Source organism: Neoarius graeffei, chromosome 1 (genome assembly GCF_027579695.1).
Source record: "Neoarius graeffei isolate fNeoGra1 chromosome 1, fNeoGra1.pri, whole genome shotgun sequence".
NCBI lineage: Eukaryota > Metazoa > Chordata > Actinopteri > Siluriformes > Ariidae > Neoarius > Neoarius graeffei.
Window position 1 is genome coordinate 100,838,789 of NC_083569.1, and position 23,441 is coordinate 100,862,229.

The 23,441-nt window shown below is 40.8% G+C and overlaps 1 protein-coding gene across 1 annotated transcript in view; it reads left to right on the forward strand.

Annotated features, from left to right (window-relative positions):
* Positions 1 to 20,974, forward strand: part of LOC132885684 (octopamine receptor beta-2R-like) — a 135,267-nt gene extending 114,293 nt beyond the window's left edge. The window contains exon 7 of the mRNA XM_060920318.1: positions 20,213 to 20,974. Coding sequence (XP_060776301.1) covers positions 20,213 to 20,974 — 762 coding nt within the window. The remainder of the gene's footprint in view (positions 1 to 20,212) is intronic.
* Positions 20,975 to 23,441: the final 2,467 nt, after the last annotated feature.

A 23,441-nucleotide genomic window follows, 5' to 3' on the forward strand; every position in this document is an offset into this window, starting at 1 on the left:
TTTGCGGGAAAGTTGTGGTGATTGGATATAATTGCAACACTGCCCTGAATTCGCGGGGATTGGTTGAATTTGCGCTGAAGTTGCAAATCGCAACATCCTGGAGGCTCTGTTTTTTTGCTTGGCCCAGACTTTGTCTCCTCACTCACTGTAGCTTTAGGTACTAAAAATCGATCCATTTTGTCTCTCACGTTGCGCCCCCCCTGAAGAACTCTGGCGCCCCCCAGGGGGGGGCGCGCCCCACACTTTGAAAAGCCCTGTGTTAGATGATGTGTTGCAATGGCTGAGCTGCATTAGTGGAAGATTGAGCGAACATCTTAACTTTGTTGATTTCCTCTCTGCAAGCTTCGCCTTTTATGGAGTTTTGTGGGCATCACTTAATGCATATGTGCTGTAAAAGCACTCAAGCACTTAAATGCCAAATAACTTACAAATTATTTATCATTTGTACGCAAATGCGGTATGAAGAAAATCAGTGTTACTGAAACTATTATAAATCTAGTGGGAATATTTAAGTTAGCTGACCCATGAAAAGATTTATATACAGTCTGACTAAAATCTTGATAAATGAGGTCTTAGAAAATTTACTGCTTGTCAGACAGTTGAAATATGAAGTTATTTCCCAGGAAGGCTCAGTTGACTCAGTTTATCAAAACACTGGAGATGGGGAGCAGCATTCCCAGTTGGTCAATAAATTGTTTTCTTATCGAGGCTCAAATTCAAAACTGTACAGATCAACAACTGGTTTTATTACATGAGAAGTTCAGTTATTTAAACAGTTCTTGGAAGAACCATAAATAGTTATATCAGAAGCACACACAAAGTCTAAGTATCACACAAATATTTGATTTCAGTAAGATTCTGTCTGGCATTTGGGTTGAAAATAATTGCTGGATGATACTGTATTCTACTGTGGTCATCTTCTTAAATACATAAATAAATTTCCATCTCAAAAGTCATACAAACAGTGGTGCTTGAAAGTTTGTGAACCCTTTAGAATTTTCTATATTTCTGCATAAATATGACCTAAAACATCATCAGATTTTCACACAAGTCCTAAAAGTAGATAAAGAGAACCCAGTTAAACAAATGAGACAAAAATATTATACTTGGTCATTTATTTACTGAGGAAAATGATCCAATATTACATAGCTGTGAGTGGCAAAAGTATGTGAACCTTTGCTTTCAGTATCTGGTGTGACCCCCTTGTGCAGCAATAACTGCAACTAAACGTTTCCGGTAACTGTTGATCAGTCCTGCACACCAGCTTGGAGGAATTTTAGCCCGTTCCTCCGTACAGAACAGCTTCAACTCTGGGATGTTGGTGGATTTCCTCACATGAACTGCTCGCTTCAGGTCCTTCCACAATATTTCCATTGGATTAAGGTCAGGATCTTGACTTGACCATTCCAAAACATTCACTTTATTCTTCTTTAACCATTCTTTGGTAGAACGACTTGTGTGCTTAGGGTCGTTGTCTTGTTGCATGACCCACATCTTAAGATTCAGTTCATGGACAGATATCCTGACATTTTTCCTTTAGAATTTGCTGGTATAATTCAGAATTCATTGTTCCATCAATGATGGCAAGCCATCCTGGCCCAGATGCAGCAAAACAGGCCAAAACCACGATACTACCACCACCATGTTTCACAGATGGGATAATGTTCTTATGCTGGAATGCAGTGTTTTCCTTTCTCCAAACATAACATTTCTCATTTTAACCAAAAAGTTCTATTTTGGTCTCATCCATCCACAAAACATTTTTCCAATAGCCTTCTGGCTTGTCCATCTGATTTTTAGCAAACTGCAGACGAGCAGCAATGTTCTTTTTGGAGAGCAGTGGCTTTCTCCTTGCAACCCTGCCATGCACACCATTGTTGTTCAGTGTTCTCCTGATGGTGGACTCATGAACATTAACATTAGCCAATGTGAGAGAGGCCTTCAGTTACATAGAAGTTACCCTGGGGTCCTTTGTGACCTCGCTGACTATTACACGCCTTGCTCTTGGAGTGATCTTTGTTGGTCGACCACTCCTGGGGAGGGTAACAATGGTCTTGAATTTCCTCCATTTGTACACGATCTGTCTGACTGTGGATTGGTGGAGTCCAAACCTGATTGTCATACCATTGATTGAAAACACCTGACTCTAATTTCACCTTCAAATTAACTGCTTATCCTAGAGGTTCACATACTTTTGCCACTCACAGATATGTAATATTGGATCATTTTCCTCAATAAATAAATGACTAAGTATAATATTTTTGTCTCATTTGTTTAACTGGGTTCTCTTTATCTACCTTTAGGACTTGTGTGAAAATCTGATGATGTTTTAGGTTATATTTATGCAGAAATATAAAATATTCTAAAGGGTTCACAAACTTTCAAGCACCACTGTAAATAAGGTTCAACATGCTGCCCAGTTATCATCCAGGATCTCTATAGTATGAACACAACATGCATTACACAAATGAACAACTTTAAAATGAAAAGTTAAGCTAAAATATCTTGTTTCAGAAACAGATAAGTGCAATCTCTTGTACTTTAGATGCTACAAATTACATTCAGAAATCATATTGAAACACATTCAAGATCATAGTGTAGACTTAATAGGTTCAAAATATCTTTCTCTCTTGAGATACATTTTATTAGTTGTATATATCCATCCATCCATTATCTATAGAAGCTTTGCACTGTTATGTGACCCCCCATAGTAACGGTATGCTGCCATGACAGGAGGGACGTGTGTAGTGCTTCATTCAGACGAGTTCGTTGTCAGTGATCGGTATGGGAAGGTTTTGCTGCATTTTTGGATGTGCAAATCATTCTGAATGAAACAAAGGCATCAGTTGTTTTTTTTTATTTCCCAAAAGTAATTCATCATCAGGGGGAAAAAGCTACAGAGATTTCTAAATTTAGAAGGGAAATCTCATCTGAATGAAGCACTACAAGCTGTCATGGTGGCCTCTATACTGTTTATCCTTCAGGGTTGCGGAGAAAGCTGGAGCCAATCCCAGCTGACTTTGCGTGGGAGTCATGGTACAACCTCGGCAGATCACCAGTCTGTTGCAGGGTTAACACAGAGACGAACAACCATTCACAATCATACTCATACCTATGGGCAGTTTAGAGTAGCCAGTTGACCTAATCTGCATGTCTTTGGACTGTTGGAGGAAACCTGAGCACCCAGAGGAAACCCACACAGGCATGGAAAGAGGAACCAGTATTTGAGCCTACAGAGTAATAAGATAGTCTGTCTGTATTTGGCTAGTATTCACACAGCTTTGTTCAGCTGTAAATATACATTTCTGTATTTAAGAGTTTTGCTCACCGGAATCTCAAAATGACTCTTCACTCAGAGAGAAACTTATCACATTAAAGTTACAAGTTATTGTCCAAACACAAATGTTGCTGATCATCTCACATTTGTGGAATTGGTATGTCCATCCATCCATTATCTGTAGCCGCTTATCCTGTCCTACAGGGTCACAGGCAAGCTGGAGCCTATCCCAGCTGACTATGGGCGAGAGGCGGGGTACACCCTGGACAAGTCGCCAGGTCATCGCAGGGCTGACACAGACACAGACAACCATTCACACTCACACCTACGGTCAATTTAGAGCCACCAATTAACCTAACCTGCATGCCTTTGGACTGTGGGGGAAACCGGAGCACCCGGAGGAAACCCACGTGGACACAGGGAGAGCATGCAAACTCCACACAGAAAGGCCCTCACTGGCCACTGGGCTCGAACCCGGACCTTCTTGCTGTGAGGCGACAGTGCTAACCACTACATCACCGTGCCACCCCGGAATTGGTTTGTATGTACTTTAAAAAGTAGACTGATGGTAGATGGTGGTTCTCCAGTGGTCTTTCCTTTCATTTTTCATGGGATAGATGGGGTTGGATGGATGGCAATAATCAGAAAATGATGTACTATATGTGGCAAGTTTACCTGATGGCCATTGAGTAAAGTAACAAGGTCAGTGGACCAAATGAACTACCAACACAGTGGATATATTGTTGTAGCTTAACATTAACCCTACATTCACCCTAAACACTGCAAGAGCATCAAAACAACCAGAAGTCATTCATTTACTATGTGAGCCTTGGTGTCCCTTGGTGGCAAGATCATTGACAGTGTGTCTTGGATGGTGAGGGCATCAGGATAAAGTTGAAATCCAGGCAAATTTGTAGTAATGAGCTATAGCATGGTTTAGAAGCAACCAATCAGATTTTGGAAGTATTCCACTCCAAAGAATCCTAGAGAACACAGTCGTGTAAATTTTGTTTCCATTTAAACTGTCCCCAAGTTACCGACCATGGAAGAGAATTTGATAATTGCGGTGGTGGGTTTCCCCATTATTACCTCACCCGGGATAGAGTCCACCAGGGGGCGAGGTATTGTTTTTGGTGGGATTTGTTTGTTTGTTTGGGTTATTTTGAGCAACCTTACAGGAAAACAGCTGGACCAGTCTTCATGAAACTTTCAAGATAGATGGGCATTGGTCCCAAATAGAACCTCCAACATTTTGAGGGTCATCCAGTCAAGGTCACCAAAAAGTTATTTTTTTTTCACGCTATCTTCCTTCATATTCATCATATTTACTTCAAACCGATTCCAAAATGTTCATCTTTCAATTCTGCTTCCATTGATATGCTACATGATGGGGTATTGCTCATAGGTTTATTAGCAGTTGGGGGCCAAATGTCGGGGGGGGGGGGGGGGGGGGGGGGGTGGGGGGGTCAAGGCCATTGCTAAAATTTGCATATTTTCCATTATAAATTAGAAATGGTTAGAGAGCGAGAGATGTTTATCATTATCAAGCTATAGGAAGTCATATATGGGCTTTCATTTGGTACCATGACCTTTGACCTTGTTTGTTTGTGTGTGTCTGTCTGTTAACAATCTAAACAATCTAGCGTCTAGACAGTTACACCGATTGACTTCAGATTTTCAGGGTAGGTGGGCAATGGTCCGTAGATTACCTGATTAAATTTTGGGGGTAATCAGGCCAAGGTGAAGTTCAAGGTAACCAGAAAAGTCAACCTTTCAGTCAAAATAACACTTTTTCCATTATAACTCAAAAATGGTTGCCGATAGACAGATGTTTACTATTATTAGCATATAAGAACTCCTATATGGTATTTCATTTGGCACCATAATCTATGACCTTGAAAGGTCAAACCCAAGGTCACGGATTTTCAGAGGGCTGTAACTTGAAAACGGTTGATGGTCGACAGATATTTATCATTATCAACTTACAGGAAGTGCCATATGGGCTTTCATTTGGCACCATGACCTTTGACCTTGAATGACTTGGAAATCTCAAACTCAAGGTCATAGATTTTGATAGGACTAACCTGACAGCTGATGATTGAGAAATATTACCATTATCAACATATAGGTATCAAATAAGTCCTGCCGGGCGAGGTTTGTTTTGCCTGGCAACACTTATTTATCATGTTTCCCTGTTTGAATATAGGGACATAAAAACAAGGCATGGAGAAAGGTGTCAGGTGTTTCAAGTGAGTTGACAAAGGGCTTAATATATTTTGTGCGGAGAGAATTGCATGCTAAGTAACACCATCACATGCAAAAGAGTGTTGGATATTTACTTACTTATGACTTGATTGACGCTGTTGAACGGGACGTATTACGAGGTGAGAGGTGTATGTTGGACATGTTAAAATGAAAGCAGTCACTTTTGATGATTTTTTTTGCAACAAGGCAAAAAAACAAGTCAAAATAAAAAAGTCTACCCAGACTCCCTAATGGTATTGTTAACCAATTTATTAAATCATTTAAATTATATATTTTTGATTATTTTTATTAAGATATAACATACTGGTTGAAATGAGTGTTTGCTTTGCACCCCTTTTAAATAAAGTTTGCAAGACGAAGCATTCTGAATGACCTTGTAATCTCCTATTTCACTGCCATCACAGAGCCTCCATGAAGTTACCAGCATCATTGGAAGGGCAGCCAAAGTGAATTTTGATGCTCTCTCCGTGTTTGGTGTGAACACCTGGTAACATTGATGCCTCAAAGCACCAAGGTCCATGATTCAATCCTGAGATCAGTTTACTGCCCACACGGATTTCCTCTGGGTTCTCACTCACTTGCTCGCTTCTTCCAGTTTGTCCCACTTATGTGTGTGGGGTCACTGTCGTGTGGACTACATTGAACGACATGTCATATTAATTGGAACATAGTTTTAGTTCCTGCCAAAACACTCCCATTTGGCTTGGGAAACTATCATTCACACATACATTCACACCAATGGGCAATTTAGCCAGTTAACCTAACTACAGTACATGTCTTTAGACTGTGGGGGAAACTGGAGTGCCTGGGGGAACCCACACAGACACGGGGAGAACATGTAAATCCCACACAGAAAGGTCCCTGCCGGCCACTGAGCTCGAACCCAGAACCTTCTTGCTGTGAGGCAAAAATGCTAACCACGACACCACTGTGCTGGGGTTTCCTGCTGGGTTCTCTGGCTTCCTAATACCTCCAAACACATGCCAGTTAGTGGACTGGCTACTGTAAGTTTCCACCAGATGTCACTGGTGTGTTTCCAACAGTTTTGAGTGGAACCATTGTAATCAAGGATACATCATCATTGGAAGGTGTTGCATAGTGTTGTAGTACTTGAGACTGGTCTTGGTCTTAAGACCAGTCTCAAGACCACTTTTTGAAGGTCACGGTCTTGTCTTGGAATCGACCACATTTTTACTTGGTCTTGTCTCATTCTCAGATGTAGAGGACTCGGGATTTTATTTCAAGACCAGTGAAGACCACAACTGTGGGGACTTCACAAATTGCCTCTGCATTGTCTGATTTATTTGTTAACATTGTTACTGTGATTGGATGTAAAATGTCCTGCTTCAAATGCGACCAATAATGTGACTCGTTGCTACTTAGAAATTTTTCTTCCTGTTAACAGCTGTCACCCCTCCCCCACTTATTCACACCCACTGGTCTGGTCCTGGTCTTGACTCGGTCTCGCCCCGCTTTGGTCTTGGTTTTGACTTGATCTCAATGCTTCAAAGTCTTGGTCTTGCCTTGGGCTTGATAAACGTTGGTCTTGGTCATGACTTGGTCTCGGTTTAGGTGGTCTTGACTACAACACTAGTGTTGCATAATGCACAGTGGAAGTAAATTGCATCTGATTAGATGCAATCTGCATTTCGTTGCCTTGTACCTGTGACGTGCAATGACTAAATAGTTGAATCTAATCTAATCTAGTCTAAATAGTCATAGCAAGATGGCAGAGCGCATTGACTACCTGTAAGCTCTTGTTCTGTTACTATCATCCAAAAAACAAGCATGGACCAACTACTTATGTTAACAAGATGTAGAAACTCTCCAAAATAATGAAACACCCACTGATGTAATGACAGGTCACACTGGAAAAACCAGCTATCTTTCGGTTCCAGCTGGGAACCAACTTTTCAGGTTCCGAACCAATTTATTTTTGGTCGATATGCTGTGAACAAAATCTCAAAATTTGGTGCACAAACCAGATGGAACTTGTTCCCTGTTGGTGGAAAAGGGGTATAGGTGCAAATGTGTCCTGTGATGAACTGCCATGCCACTTCTTCAGCTCTAAAGGGTCAGGTAAGCTTGGTGAATAAGAATTAACGGTCGACATGTCTGCAGAGATCATCGGACTCAGCGCACAGCAGCTGTGGCTCTTTAATATTGTCATTAGGAGAAGCTGTTCTGAGTGAGTGCTCTAATTCGAGAGCTCTTCAATCAACAGCTTGAGATTTTACTTTCCCTTTGTGTGTGTGTGTGTCTGTATGTGTTACTCTTACAGTGACTTGCAAAAGTATTCATCCCCCTTGGTGTTGGTCCTGTTTTGTTGCATTGCAAGTTGGAATTAAAATGGATTTTTTTTTTTTTTTTTTTTTGGGGGGGGGGTTTAGCACCATTTGATTTACATAACATGCCTACCACTTTAAAGGTGCACTTTTTTTTTTATTGTGACACAAACAATAATTAAAATGAAAAAACAGAAATCTGGAGTGTGCATAAGTCTTCACCACCTTTCGTATGAAACCCTTAAATAAGAGCTGGTCCAACCAAATCACTTCATAAGTCACATAATTAGTTGATTAAGATCCAGCTGTGTGCAATCAAATTGTCACATGATCTGTCACATGATGTCTGTATAAATCAACCTGTTCTGGAAAGACCTTGACTCTGCAACACTACTAAGCAAGCAACATGAAAACCAAGGAGCCTCCAAACAGGTCAGAGACAAGGTTGTGGAGAAGTATAGATCAGGGTTGGGTTATAAAAAATATCCCAAACTTTGAATATCCCAGGGAGCACCATAAAATCCATTATAGCAAAATGAAAAAAATATGGCACCACTACAAACCTGACAAGAGAAGGCCGCCCACCAAAACTCACAGACTGGGCAAGGAGGGCATTAATCAGAGATGCAACAAAGACACCAGAGATAACACTGAGGGAGCTGAAAAGATCCACAGTGGAGATGGGAGTATCTGTCCATAGGACCACTTTAAGCCATACACTCCACAGAGTGGGGCTTTATGGGAGAGAGGCCAGAAAAAAGTCATTGCTTAAAAAAAAATTACATTTGGAGTTTGGCCAACAACATGGGGCAGACTCCCCAAACACATGGAAGAAGATTCTCTGGTCAAATGAGACAAAAATTGAACATTTTGGCCATCATGGGAAATGCCACGTGTAGCACAAACCCAACACCCTGAGAACACCATCCCTACAATGAAGCATGGTGGTGACAGCATCATGCTGTGAGGATATTTTTCATTTGCAGGGACAGGAAAGTTGGTCAGGACTGAAGGAAAGATGGATGGCACTAAATATAGAGCAATTCTGGAGGAAAACCTGTTTGAGTCGGCCAGAGGTTTGCGACTGGGACAAAGGTTCACATTCCAGCAGGACAATGACCCTAAACATACTGCTAAAGCTACATTGGAGTGGTTTAAAGGGAAATGTTTAAATGTCTTGGAATGGCCTAGTCAAAGCCCAGACCTCAATCCAATTGTGAATCTGTGGCATAACTTGAAGACTGCTGTACACCAACACAACCCATCTAACTTGAAGGAGTTGGAGCAGTTTTGCCTTGAGGAATGGGCAAAAATCCCAGTGGCTAGATGTGCTAAGCTAATACAGACATACCCCAAGAGACTTGCAGCTTTAATTGTAGCAAAAGGTGGGGGGTTGAATACTTATGCACACTCCAGATTTCTGTTTTTTCATCTTAATTATTGTTTGTGTCACATTAAAAAAAAAAAAAAACAATGTGCACTTTTAAAGTGGTAGGCATGTTGTGTAAATTAAATGGTGCTAACCTGCCAAAAATCCATTTTAATTTCAGCTTGTAATGCAACAAAACAGGACCAACACCAAGGGGGATGAATACTTTTGCAAGGCACTGTATATCCACCATCATGGCGGACGCTCATGACGTAGCACATTTTGATCCCGTGGTTGCAAGTCATCTGTACCAGCATGGTGGTTTTAATACTTGAATACTTTTGCAAGGCACTTTATATATAAATCATATTTCATGTTGTTCTGTCAAAAACTTGACAGTCCTCTTTAATACTGATTGGGTGATGCACTTCATCCTGTTTACTTTGGCACTCTCTGATGATGGATTCGCACTTAGTCATGCAGATCCAATATTAATTACATTTGGGTCTCATATGGGTAGCTTTTGAGCTCATCCTTCAAACGATATTGCAATTAGAGTTAGAAAGCATTGTGTTACGACCCTGAAGCTGATTATTGTCTTATAAAAGCACATAATTGTTGTCTCTTTCTGATACCACAGCATTTTCACAACAGCAACAATGTTTTCTTTCTTAAATAATGAAATGTCATACTTTTTATCCATTTATGGGTATGTTTAATGTTGTTCATGTCATGAATCCACTTAGGGCACACTGATTTTCCCAGAATAGCTCATGCTCGCCTCATGGTGTGTCATTGTCATCACTTCCTGTCTCTGTCTCCACCTCTGTTTTGCACGTGTTTCCCAGGATTTCTGATTCTTTGCTGCCTCATGTTTACATTTATGGATTATCACTTTTTGACCCTACCTGCCTGTGCTTGGACTTATGATCTGAATTATGACACTGGTTCTTGGGTTGTTCCAATAAACACAATGAGTTTTTAATGCTTTGAATTCCCCTCGAGAGTGTGGACCATATTTCCCAGTACTGTTGTAGTCTCTGAGACCAGTCTTAAGACCACTTTTTGAAGGTTTTGGTCTCGTCTAGGAATCAACCACATTTTTACTCAGTCTTGTCTTGGTCTCAGACATAGAGGACTCGGGATTTTATTTCAAGACCTGTCAAGACCACAACTGTAGGGATTTCACTAAATTGCCTGTGTATTGTCTGATTTATTTGTTAACATCATTACTGTGATTGGATATAAAATGTCATGCTTCAAATGTGACCAATAACACGACTCATTACGAATTCAAAATTTTCGTTACTATTAACAGCTATCACCCCTCCCCCACCCCCCCCACCCCTTCATACACACTGGTCTGGTCCTGGTCTTGACTCGGTCTCGCCCTGCCTTGGTCTTGGTCTTGACTTAATCTGAACTGCTTAAAGTCTTGGTCTTGAGACACTTTGGTCTTGGTCACTACTTGGTCTTGGTTTAGGCAGTCTTGACCACAACACTATTTCCCAGCATGATGAGCACTGCGCTGTTTTGTTTTGACTGCATATCCTACACGTTTGTTTGTTAAGGCCAGGTGCACGTTTTGGTTTCGGTCCTGTCTCCACCCCTGTCCTTTCATTGGTGTTTCCTGACTGTTCTCAAGTGTTCTAAGTTATTGTATTCCATATTGACCTTAGGCCTTTTTCCACATTTTCAATAATGGATTATGGATTTTGTCTGTGAAGGTTCTCAGTCATCCAGGTCATTGTAAACAGTAGGTGCTAAAGAAGGCAACTGGACTTGCTTGAAATCCTCCAAAATGTTTCACCTCTCATCTGAAAGGCTTCTTCAGTTCTGTCTGATTAGTGGGGAGTTCCAGGTATTTATCCTCTAGTGGACCAAAAGCAACCCTAAGGAGAGTCGTTGAGGTTACATGGGTCGTTGACTCTCTCAGTCTTCCCACAGGTGTTAAGGCCAATTTATGCTGACAACCCAGTCCTCGCAGATGGCGTCGCAGATGGCATCTGCGAAGCCCCCCCCTTCGCAGACGCTCTGCGCGCACCTCCCAAAAATTGTGACCACCGCAGACAGCCTCGCAGACAGCATCACAGACAAGAAGGCTCTGATTGGTCCACTCTACATCCGCTGTACACGCACTTCCGCTTCCCTACTTTCCTGGTTTGGTTTGTTTTCATGACCACCATTTTTAAAAACACGAGCGAAGATGGAGCAGCACGAAGAGCAGTTGATCGAGGAAGTACGTACATCTATACGACTCCAGTTCTAGTCATTATAAGTAACCGGAGGATAAACACTCCACTAACCACACCCACCAACTACTCCTAGCGATTTCGCGACTTCACGCCCCCTTGCGTTGTGGCGGTGAATAACATCGCGCATGCCTATTACTCCCCGCTCAACGATAAATTACAACTGTTTGCGAAAAGCTATCTGCAAAAGCCTTGTCGCAAGAGCATGCAGAGGCCATTAGGGTCACTGGAGACCAGGTGTGAATGGTGTTAGCAGCCTAGAGGGTCGTTAGGGTGATCTGTGGATCGTTGGCTCTCTCTGCCATCATGTGAGTCATTGTAGTCAGCCGAGTCTTGGTGTGGATGTGTATTCAGTTTTCTGGGAAGTGTGCCAAGGACTGCATTGTAGGTGGCTGATAAGTGGTGTCTCAGACCACCTCCTCTGTTCAGTGATGGTCGTTCCAGATTGACGAAGATGGCTTATTTTACTCCTCTTTCAAATCACCAGTCTTCTCTGGCTAAAATGCATACATTGCAGTCCTGAAATGAGTGTCCTTTGTTATTGAGATGAAGAGAGACTGCAGAGTCCTGGCCTGAGGAACTGGCTCTCCTGTGTTGAGCCATGTGCTTGTGAAGCAGTTGTTTCGTTTTCCCAATGTATTGGATTATGGATTATCCTAGTTTGTGTATTGAACCCTGACATGGACACAGAGTACGGTTATTGGATTTGCCCTAATGAGTAACACCACACTGAGTATAAACACATGCATTGTGCCTTTAATCATTGAATATTACAGTGCAATCTCCATACTACACTATAGTTCTATGGTACGGTAAGAGCCTATAGGAAGTTATGTTTTTGCTTCCCTTTGTTTGTTTGCCTGTTCCCAACGTAACTCAAAAAATAGTGAACAGATTTTTATGAAATTTGGAGGAAAGGTGGGCCATGGGCCAAAGAACAGTTGCTTAGATTTTGATGCAGATCCAGATATGTATGTGGATCCAGGATTTTTTTTGTCTGTTCACAACGTAACTCAAAAAGTATTGAACAGATTTGGATGAAATTTGGTGTACAACTTTAGTATTATCCTAGGCTCAAGTGATTTGATTTTGAACTTGATAATACTGTATGTGGCTTGGTCAAGGTATGCACTTGGCCAAGTGACCTTCTAGTTTGCATTGTTTTGATTACATCACATCCAGTTGAAAATACTCTGGGAATGGGGCACCATTTAATTATCTGTAGCCTTTGCTGTGTTTTTCACAGCATGTATTGACCGAGAGTGATGTAGCAGGCAGCAACCAATAACTGGCATCAATTAATAAGATTACAGTGGCATTTTCAAAGATGTTGTTGATTTTTCCAGGGACATGGCTGACATTAAAACATTGATAGAACAATACATTGCAATTTAGTTTTACACAATATATGTATCAATACAATAATATCTGTATTAGCATTTTAAGTGTATGTTTACTTTGTCCTTCCAAGTGGAGTAATGTTTTAACCATTTAGCCATTATTAGCTCATATGGCTGATAGGTGATGAGCTTATGCCATCAGGTGTTGTCCATAGTCCATCCGGTGGCATCAACATTTCACAAAAATCGCTTCTTCTCTCTGTTCTTCACCGATTTTTATTCTTTTTGGCAGGAAGGTCGGTCTGCCTGGGGTGCATATAGCTTCTACCCAAATTTGCATAATTACAATTAATAATGAAGATATGAAGTAATTAATCAATCCCTAACAAGCAGTTTCCACACAGATCGCTTCTTCTCCCTCAATTCTTCACTGATTTTGATTCTTTCTGGCATGAAGGTAGGAAGACCTAGGGTGCATGTAACTTCTACCCCGATTTGCTTAATTACAAACCGAGAAGAGACGGAGAGGAACTGAATGAGGAGGATGCTAACTCTGTGGAGAAACAGGTGTTAGCATTCCTGCACTCCAAGGGGATTGAGGTAAAAAGCAATAACATCGAAGCATGTCACCCTCTCCCACGGAGAAGCAACACAGGTAAACCAGCTGTAATAATGAGATTTGCCAACAGAAAGCATAAGATGCAATTGTTAAAACAAGGGAAGAAACTGAAAGGCTCAGATGTGTTTTTAAATGAGCACTTAACAAAAAAAAATGCAGATATTGCAAAAAAGGCGAGACTACTAAGGAAACAGGGGAAAATCCAAAACACTTGGACACAAAACTGCAAGATTTTCATCAAGTTGAGGGGATCTCCAGAAGAGGCCAAGATCTTGGTCATCCGAGATATTGGGGAACTGGACAAATTCTGAGGGAGCCAAATAAAGCAATTTACAATCATGACACAAGGACTGGACACTGGACACTGGACACAAGAACTGGACACTTTCCATTATACTGAGCACAAAATACAAGATATGGAAAATAATATTGATCCGGAAAATAATCTTTTCAGCAACATCAATATCAGCTGCCGGTATTACACTGAATATCAATACAATGCAAAGATCAGAGACGGAAATAAGATATCAATTATTCATTTCAATATCAGAAGTCTGTATGCCAATTTCCATAAAATGAAGGAATATCTCAGTCAGTTCAATACTCCATTCAATATAATAGCCATATCAGAAACTTGGATCAACGATGAGATGGGAGTAGATTTTGAGCTGAACGGGTATGAATTAAATTATATCAATAGAAAGAACAAAAGAGGAGGGGGAGTGGCAATATATGTTGATAATAGTTTGGAATATAAAATTAATAATAAAATGACGGTAGCTGTTGATGATTGGATGGAGTGTATTACAATAGAAATATGCTGTGAAAAAATGAAAAATATAATGGTGAGCTGTATATACAGATCTCCTGGATCAAGCATAGAAGTTTTTATAGATTGGATGGAAAGTATGTTTATAAAATCAACTCAGAAGGTCATGTACATCTGTGGTGATTTTAACATCGACCTCTTAAATCATAAGAAACATAAAATGACAGAAGAGTTCATTAATTCAATGTTAAGTATGGGACTGTACCCAACTATTACCAGACCAAGCAGGATCACTTCTCACAGCACCACTTTAATAGATAATATATTTACTAATATCCTGGAAAATAATATAGAGAGCGGTCTACTATTAACAGACATCAGTGACCATCTACCTATTTTTAATGTATATTACTGTAATTATAGCAAGAAAAAGGATAATAAAAATTATAAATATATAAGAATGAAAACTGAAGAAACCATGATTGCACTAAAAAATGACTTAATAATACAGGACTGGAATGTAGTTTATAAAGAAAAAGATGTTGATAAAGCATATGAGGAATTTTTAATAATATTCAATGAACTATATAATAAAAATTGTCCTATAAAGAAATACAGTAATATACATAAATATACAAATAGTCCGTGGGTCACCAAGGGGCTACAAAATGCCTGCAAAAAGAAAAATATATTATACAGACAATTCTTAAAGCATCGAACTATAGAGGCAGAGGAAAAATATAAAAAATATAAAAATAAATTAACTAATATTATGAGGATATGTAAGAAAGACTATTATAATAAATTAGTGGAGAAAAATAAAAACAATATTAAAGGTATATGGACTGTATTGAATGGTATTGTGAGAAATGGATCCAAAACTACAAATTACCCAGAGTACTACACTGTAAATGATAAGACCATAAATAATATGGAGGATGTGGTGAATGGTTTTAATCAATTCTTTGTAAATGTGGGACCAGATTTAGTGGCAAAAATAAAGGAACCCGAAACAACACAATGTGGGGACATAGAAGATATGGGGGACAGAAATCCAAGTACAATTTTTCTAACTGCAACTGATGAGGAAGAAATTATCCAAATTGTAAGAAAATGTAAAAACAAAACTTCTGCAGACTGGAATGATATAGACATGTCAACAGTAAAGACAGTTATTGAGGGAATTGTGAAACCACTCACCCACATCTGCAATTTATCTTTTCAATCAGGTACATTTCCAGACAAAATGAAAATTGCAAAAGTGATACCATTGTTTAAAACCGGAGATAGACACCATTTCACAAACTACAGGCCTGTTTCTTTACTCCCCCAATTCTCCAAAATACTCGAAAAACTTTTTTCAGATAGACTGGACAAATTCATTGAAAAACACAACCTCCTTACAGACAGTCAATATGGATTCAGAACGGACAGATCAACATCGATGGCACTAATGGAACTAATAGAGGAAATCACAAAATGTATAGACAATAAAAAAATAGCAATTGGAGTATTTGTGGACCTAAAAAAAGCATTCGATACTATTGATCATAGTATATTATTAAGTAAACTAGAAAAGTGTGGTGTTAGGGGAGTTGGGTGGAGCTGGCTGTCGAGCTATCTAAGAAACAGGCAACAGTTTGTGCAGATAGGTGACCATAAATCTGATTTCATGAACATTACATGCGGGGTACCACAGGGGTCAATATTAGGTCCGAAATTATTCATAATATACATCAATGACATATGTACAATTTCGCAAGAATTGAAATTTGTTTTGTTTGCAGATGACACCAATATTTTTTGTTCCGGTGAGAATTTGCAGCAGACTTTAGAGATAATCACAACTGAAATAAATAAACTAAAACTATGGTTTGACAAAAATAAATTATCATTAAATCTAAGCAAAACAAAGATTATGTTGTTTGGGAGACATAAAATAGATGGTAATGTAGAATTGATAATAGACAATACTAAGATAGAAATGGTACAGGAAATTAAATTTCTTGGTGTGATTTTGGATCCTAAAGTCTGCTGGAAACCTCATGTAGGATACGTACGAGCAAAACTGGCAAAGTGCTCGGCAATTCTGTGGAAAACAAAATATATTCTTGATTGTAAATCTTTGCATACTATATATTACTCATTATTTTTGCCATATCTGACTTATTGTGTCGAAGTCTGGGGAAACACCTACAAAACCACTCTGCAGCCGATATGTACAATACAGAAAAGAGCAATAAGGACAATAAACAAAACAGGATACAGAGATCACACAAACCCACTATTCATAAAATCACACATGTTGAAATTTATGGATCTGGTCAAATTCAGAACAGCACAAATAATGTACAAAGCAAGAAATAATCTATTGCCAAAAAATATACAAGGAATGTTTAGTGAGAGAGAGGGGGGATATAATCTAAGGGGAGACCTAAATTTTAAAAAACCAAAGGTTCGAACAAATATGAAAAGCATGTGCATATCGAGCTGTGGGGTGACTTTATGGAACCGACTGGAGACAGAAATAAAACAAAGTGCAAATATAATTCTGTTTAAAAAAAGGTACAAAAAAATATTTTTAAACAAGTATATTGCAGAGGAAATATGTTAATGGAGGATGATGAGGGATAAATAGAATAGGGTTGATTGTTATATTAGAACTAGCTTAGTATATGGTATATATTTATTTATGGGGATAGATATCTTCATATTTACAGGGATAAGTATGTAGTAGATATTTTTTTTTTTTTTTGTAATTATATATTTATATAGATAGTTATGTGTATATGTATATATATGTATATGGATATGGTATGTAGTATATATTTATTTTTGTAATTATATATTTATATGGATAATCATGAAGTGTATATGTGGTATATATTTTTATAAGTGTATTAATGTAGTTTGGATTTCGGGGTAGTTAAAAAGGGGTGGGAAATTAAAAAAAGTATTGTACTTCTTCCCACTCCTTTTTCGAACAATGTGCGGTGTATTGTAATGTATTAGCTCTTTATATTATTTTATTTATTCTTTTTTTGTCACTTTTTTCATTTTCTTTCTTTTGTATGTATAAATAGTTACATACATTTTTATACATGTTCGAAATAAATAAATTCATTCATTCATTCATTCATTCACAATTATTAATGAAGTTATGGACTAATTAAGCCTTAATGAGTGAGTAGTTCAACAAAAATCACTTCTTCTCGGTCAATTCCTTGCTGTTTTGGATTCTTTCTGGCAAATAGTTTGATATCCCTAGGGTGTATATAGCTTCTATATATAGCTTGTATATAGCTCGCAACATTTATTGTGCAAGGTGGCCCACTTTAGATCGTTCCTTCTGGACTAGACGGGGCCAGAGTGAGCTATGCCGCCATTGACGGTCTCGTTAGCTTATTTATATAATCATAATAGCTCATATTAACTAATAACACACCCTGTCCCATCGTTGGTGTGTTACATGTTGTGCCCATGTGTTCCATCCATGTTAAGCATGTTAATTGCTTTAATGAGTTTATTCACTCATTTACGATTAGAACATTCACATATTCACTTCTGACCTAAATAGAAACCCATCACAAGCTCCTGTACACAGTCATTAGCCAAATTAGTTGTTTTGGTTGTGGGTTGGCACTAAATCGGGGTTGGAGTTGTTGATCATTAACCCTCATGAGCTGTTCACTAGTTGGAAATGGATGCACTCATTGACCTAAGACACATCTGTACAGTTTATTTTAAAATGGCCAATTAATCCTAAACTCGTATCTTTTATCAAGTTTCAAGTTTATTTTATAGCACTTTTAACAATAGACATTGTTGCACAGCAGCTTTACAGAACTTTAATGACTTTAACATGAGCTAATTTTATCCCTAATCTGTCCCCTAATCTATCCTCAATGAGCAAACCTGTGGCGATGGTGGCAAGGAAAAACTCCCTCAGATGACCTGAGGAAGAAACCTTGAGAGAAACCAGACTGAAAAGGGAACCCATCCTCATTTGGGTGATAAGAGACAACATGATTATAACATTTTTAACAGTTTTAACATGAAGTCTGTTTTGTCGAAGTTATAAACTGTTCATTGATGGAAACTTGAGTGAAAAACTGTTCATGACAACTGCCATCCTAAAGTTAGCAAGTAAACTGTAGTCCTCAGACATAAAAGCATTACTGTAAGTGTCCAGAGCATCCTCCAAGCGTGACTTTTAACTGTCCATATGGGGCCGTCCTCCACAGGAGCAATGTGATGAGACTCCAGCCAGACATAGGCCATCAGGATGGATCAGGCAGGTCCGAGGAGCAGAAGAGGTCAGCATCTTGATGAGTAATACAAGTTATGTTTATGAAAATAAACATATTGAAGTTCACAGTTCATATGCTTGGCTATGTTCTTGACAGACAGGACTGGAAATAAGATATGAAGGGAAAGGTTCTGTTTATACAGATATTTTATCATTTCTTTCGCCTTGTTACTCTCAGTTTAAAAGTCCTGAACATTTCTCGTTTCTCGTCTTCATCCGCTTATCCGGGGCCGGGTCGCGGAGGCAGCAGTCTGAGCATGGAAGCCCAAACTTCCCTTTCCCCAGACACCTCGGCCAGCTCCTCGGGAAGAACACCAAGGCGTTCCCAGGCCAGCCAAGAGACATAGTCCCTCCAGTGTGTCCTGGGTCTTCCCCAGGGCCTCCTCCCGGGGGGACATGCCTGGAACACCTCCCCAGGGAGGCGTCCAGGAGGCATCCAAAAGAGATGCCCGAGCCACCTCAGCTGATTCCTCTCGATGTCACCCAGTATGGTGCAGCCGGGGCCCCGCCCTGGAGTCAGGCCCGGGGTTGGGGCTCATATGCGAGCACTTGGTGGCCGGCCCTTTGCCCACAGGGCCCAGCCGGGCTCAGCCTGAAGCGGTGACATGGGCCCGACCTCCTGTGGGTTCACCACCCACAGAGGTAGCCGTAGGGGGCCGGTGCAGTGTGGATTGGGCAGCAGTCGAAGGCAGGGGCCTCAACGACCTGATCCCCGAACACAGCGGCTAGCTGTTGGGACATGGAAAGTCCTGAACATCTCCACTATAATGTGAATATTTGAATAAAGTAGTATAATGTAGCTGTGCAGTTAGGGTGAATCTGTGCCCACTGCAGCCTCAGATTCCTGTTCTTGGTCTTCTGCTGCCCAGCCTCCTCAAGGTTCGATGTACATTCTAAGATGCTTTTCTGCTCAACATGGTTGTAAAGAGTGATTGATTGGTTGGTTGTTGGGTTTTTTTGTGTGTGCAAATCCCAGAAGCTTAGCCGTTTCTGAAATACTCAAACCAGCTCACCTGGCACCAACAAACATGCCATGATTAATGCCATTGAGATCACATTTTGATGTTTGATGTGAACATGTTTACCTGAAGCTCTTGACCTGTACCTGCATGTTTTTCTGCTTTCGGCTGCTGCTACTACATGATTGGCTGATTGTATAATTGCATGAATGAGGTGTACAGGTATTTCTAAAAAACTGGCCAGTCAGTGTATATTTAAATATCCATCCATTATCTGTAGCCACTTATCCTGTCCTACAGGGTCACAGGCAAGCTGGAGCCTATCCCAGCTGACTATGGGCGAAAGGCGGGGTACACCCTGAACAAGTCGCCAGGTCATCACAGGGCTGACACATAGACACAGACAACCATTCACACTCACATTCATACCTACGGTCAATTTAGAGCCACCAAACAGCCTAACCTGCATGTCTTTGGACTGTGGGGGAAACCGGAGCACCCGGAGGAAACCCACGTGGACACGGGGAGAACATGCAAACTCCACACAGAAAGGCCCTCGTCGGCCACTGGGCTCGAACCCAGGACCTACTTGCTGTGAGGCGACAGTGCTAACCACTACACCACCGTGCCACCCTATATTTAAATATTTATTTATATATTTTATTTTGCCCCAAGTTATTGACTCATACATGTTATATGATTCTTCCTCCAAAGGTTTTTCACTTTTTTTTTCTCTCTCTCTTTTTCTGCTCTTGTTTATGATTTAAGGTGTCGTACCGGGCAAGGCAAGGGATGACCCGCAGCGCCCTGGCCAAGATGGCTGCCGTGTGGGTTCTGGCTTTCCTCTTGTACGGCCCAGCCATCTTGCTGTGGGAGGAAGTGACGGGAGAGAGCCATGTCCCTGAAGATGAGTGCTTTGCTGAGTTCTTCCACACTTGGTATTTCCTGCTCTCTGCATCCACACTCGAGTTCTTTTTTCCCTTACTCTCTGTGACTTTCTTCAACCTCAGCATATACCGCAACATCCGTGAGAGGAGGCTTCGCTACCAGCAGGACACGTGCTTGCCCAAGATCCGTAGCATGACGTCTCCCAAGCGTGAAAGGCTTCGCTTGGTCTCCTACATCTGCCGCAGCTCTCTCACAACGAAGAAGAAGCCGGAAACTGACGGTGATAATTGTTCATCTCCTACAGGACGCACTGACACAAGGAGTATACGAAGGACTCAGTGTACGCGCCTCATTCAGGACAAGAAGATCGCAAAGTCATTAGCTGTGATTGTGTGTGTGTTTGCTGTATGCTGGGCACCGTACACACTGCTGATGATCATACGTGCTGCCTGCAGGGAGCACTGTGTATCACACCACTGGTACGAAGTGACATTCTGGCTGCTGTGGCTCAACTCTGCCATCAACCCGTTCCTGTATCCTCTGTGCCACAGCAGCTTCCGTAGGGCTTTCACAAAAATCTTGTGCCCCAAGCAGCGGACCTCAGAAGTGCCATCAGATAATGCATCTAATAACCAGAGATAGTCTGGCTCACTTTAATAGTTTTGGACAAACAATGCATTCATTGGATCCTATCCAATCATTCATATCTAGTGGTAGTAATTCCTCCAACTGGCATGTTCATACTAGGAGAGGAAACCAGTCAACCCAGATGAAATGCACACCGAGAACCCAAGCCCCTGAACCTTTAAACAACCAACTCTACCTGTACCTACTTGTACAGTACAGTGAACCCCTTTCATTAAACACAAAAACGGTAATTGGTTTAGAACAGTAGCCAGGTACGACTTTTACAGGACTTAAAATTCCAATTACCTTGGAGTCCATGGGGAAGCCATGGCCTCATGGTTAGAGAAGCAGGCTTGGGACCAAAAGGTCACTTATTTGATTCCCTGAACCATCAGGAATGGCTGAATTGCCCTTGAGCAAGGTACCCAACCCCCAATTGCTCCCCAGGCTTCTCTGGGTATGTTGTATGTCGCTCTGGATAAGAGCATCTGCTAAATGCCTGTAATGTAATGTCATGAGTCCTGCAGGGTTTCTACATTTCTTATAAGGTATAAACTAATAATCTAAACTCTCCAGCTATTTAATTCATATACAATACATACTGTACTTTACTTATTTACTTACTTACTACCCGTTATGCCTCCACTCTTGTCTGTTCTGAGCCAGCTTCTGGACAGTACCCCAGGTCAGGTCTATGGTCAGGGTTCTAATTTGACCAAAATATCAGTGTAGTGGCACCAGTAATAATGGCTAGGAGTTGGGGGCCGCCTTAGGCCTCTGAAAGCTCACGGGTTCTACATGCTCGTAGATGCATTCTAGTGCATTTCCTGGCACTTGCAGGCCTCCCTGAAAGCCACTTTTTTGGTAATATATATATAAAATCTCATTATCTCTAGCCTCTTTATCCTGTTCTACAGGGTCGCAGGCAAGCTGGAGCCTATCCCAGCTGACTACGGGCAAAAGGCGGGGTACACCCTGGACAAGTCGCCAGGTCATCACAGGGCTGACCCATAGACACAGACAACCATTCACACTCACACCTATGGTCAATTTAGAGTCACCAGTTAACCTAACCTGCATGTCTTTGGACTGTGGGGGAAACTGGAGCACCCGGAGGAAACCCACACGGACACGGGGAGAACATGCAAACTCCGCACAGAAAGGCCCTCGCCGGCCACGGGGCTCAAACCCGGACCTTTTTGCTGTGAGGCGACAGCGCTAACCACTACACCACCATGCCGCCTTGATTGAAGACATATTATGATTAATATTCAACTATATTAGTGACATATTTATAAACAGGTGTTGCCAGGCAAAACAAACCTCGCCCGGCAGCACTTATTTTATACCTATATGTTGATAATGATAATATTTCTCAATCATCAGCTGTCAGGTTATAGTCCTATGAAAATCCATGACCTTGAGTTTGACATTTCAAGGTCATTCAAGGTCAAAGATCATGGTGGCAACTGAAAGCTCATATGGGACTTCTTATATGTTGATAATGGTAAACATCTGGCTATCATGAACCATTTTAGTTATAGCCCTTTGAAAACCCATGACCTTGAATTTGACCTTTCAGGGTCACTCAAGGTCAAAGGTCATGGTGCCAAATGAAAGCCCATATGGCAATTCCTATAAGTTGATAATGGTAAATATCTGTCGACCATCAACCGTTTTCAAGTTACAGCCCTCTGAAAATCTGTGACCTTGAGTTTGACCTTTCAGGGTCACTCAAGGTCAAAGATCATGGTGCCAAATGAAAGGCCATATGGGAGTTCCTATATGCTCGTAATAGTAAACATCTGTATCAGCAACCGTTTTTGAGTTATAATGGAAAATGTGTTATTTTGACCAAAAGGTTGACCTTTCTGGTGACCTTGATCTTCACCTTGACCTGATTACCCCAAAATGTAATCAAGTAATCTACAGACCATTGCCCACCTACCCTAAAAATCTGAAGTAATCGGTGCAACCGTCTAGACGCTAGATTGTTAACAGACACACAAACAAACAAGCAAACCCCACTGGTTACAGTACCTCACCCCGCTTACTCCGTCGCAGGTGAAGTAATAAGAATAAAACAACCAGCTGATGTTCACCAAGTGTCAGCTTTATTTTCAACTTCAGTCATTTGATTACAATACATGACTGTCCAGATCTAACTCGGGGACCAGCACGTATTATGCACATGGCACGAAAGTGCCTTTTAACATGGATGACACTTTACCGTGAACACAGCATAAGGAAGGAGGTAAACCGGATTAGCATGATCAGTGACGATCTCCACATGGAACTACTTGGGCAACAGCTATGCACTGGGTGCTCACGTGGATGGGGAGTGGAGTATCTCCAAATGTAGAACATTCGCATGGTGGCACGCTGTCGCCACCCCGTTGGGATAACAAGAGAAAATTAAACAAAAGACCATGTTTTCAAGATTGACAAGTCTTTTTATTAGCATAGCGGCAACTTTTACAGC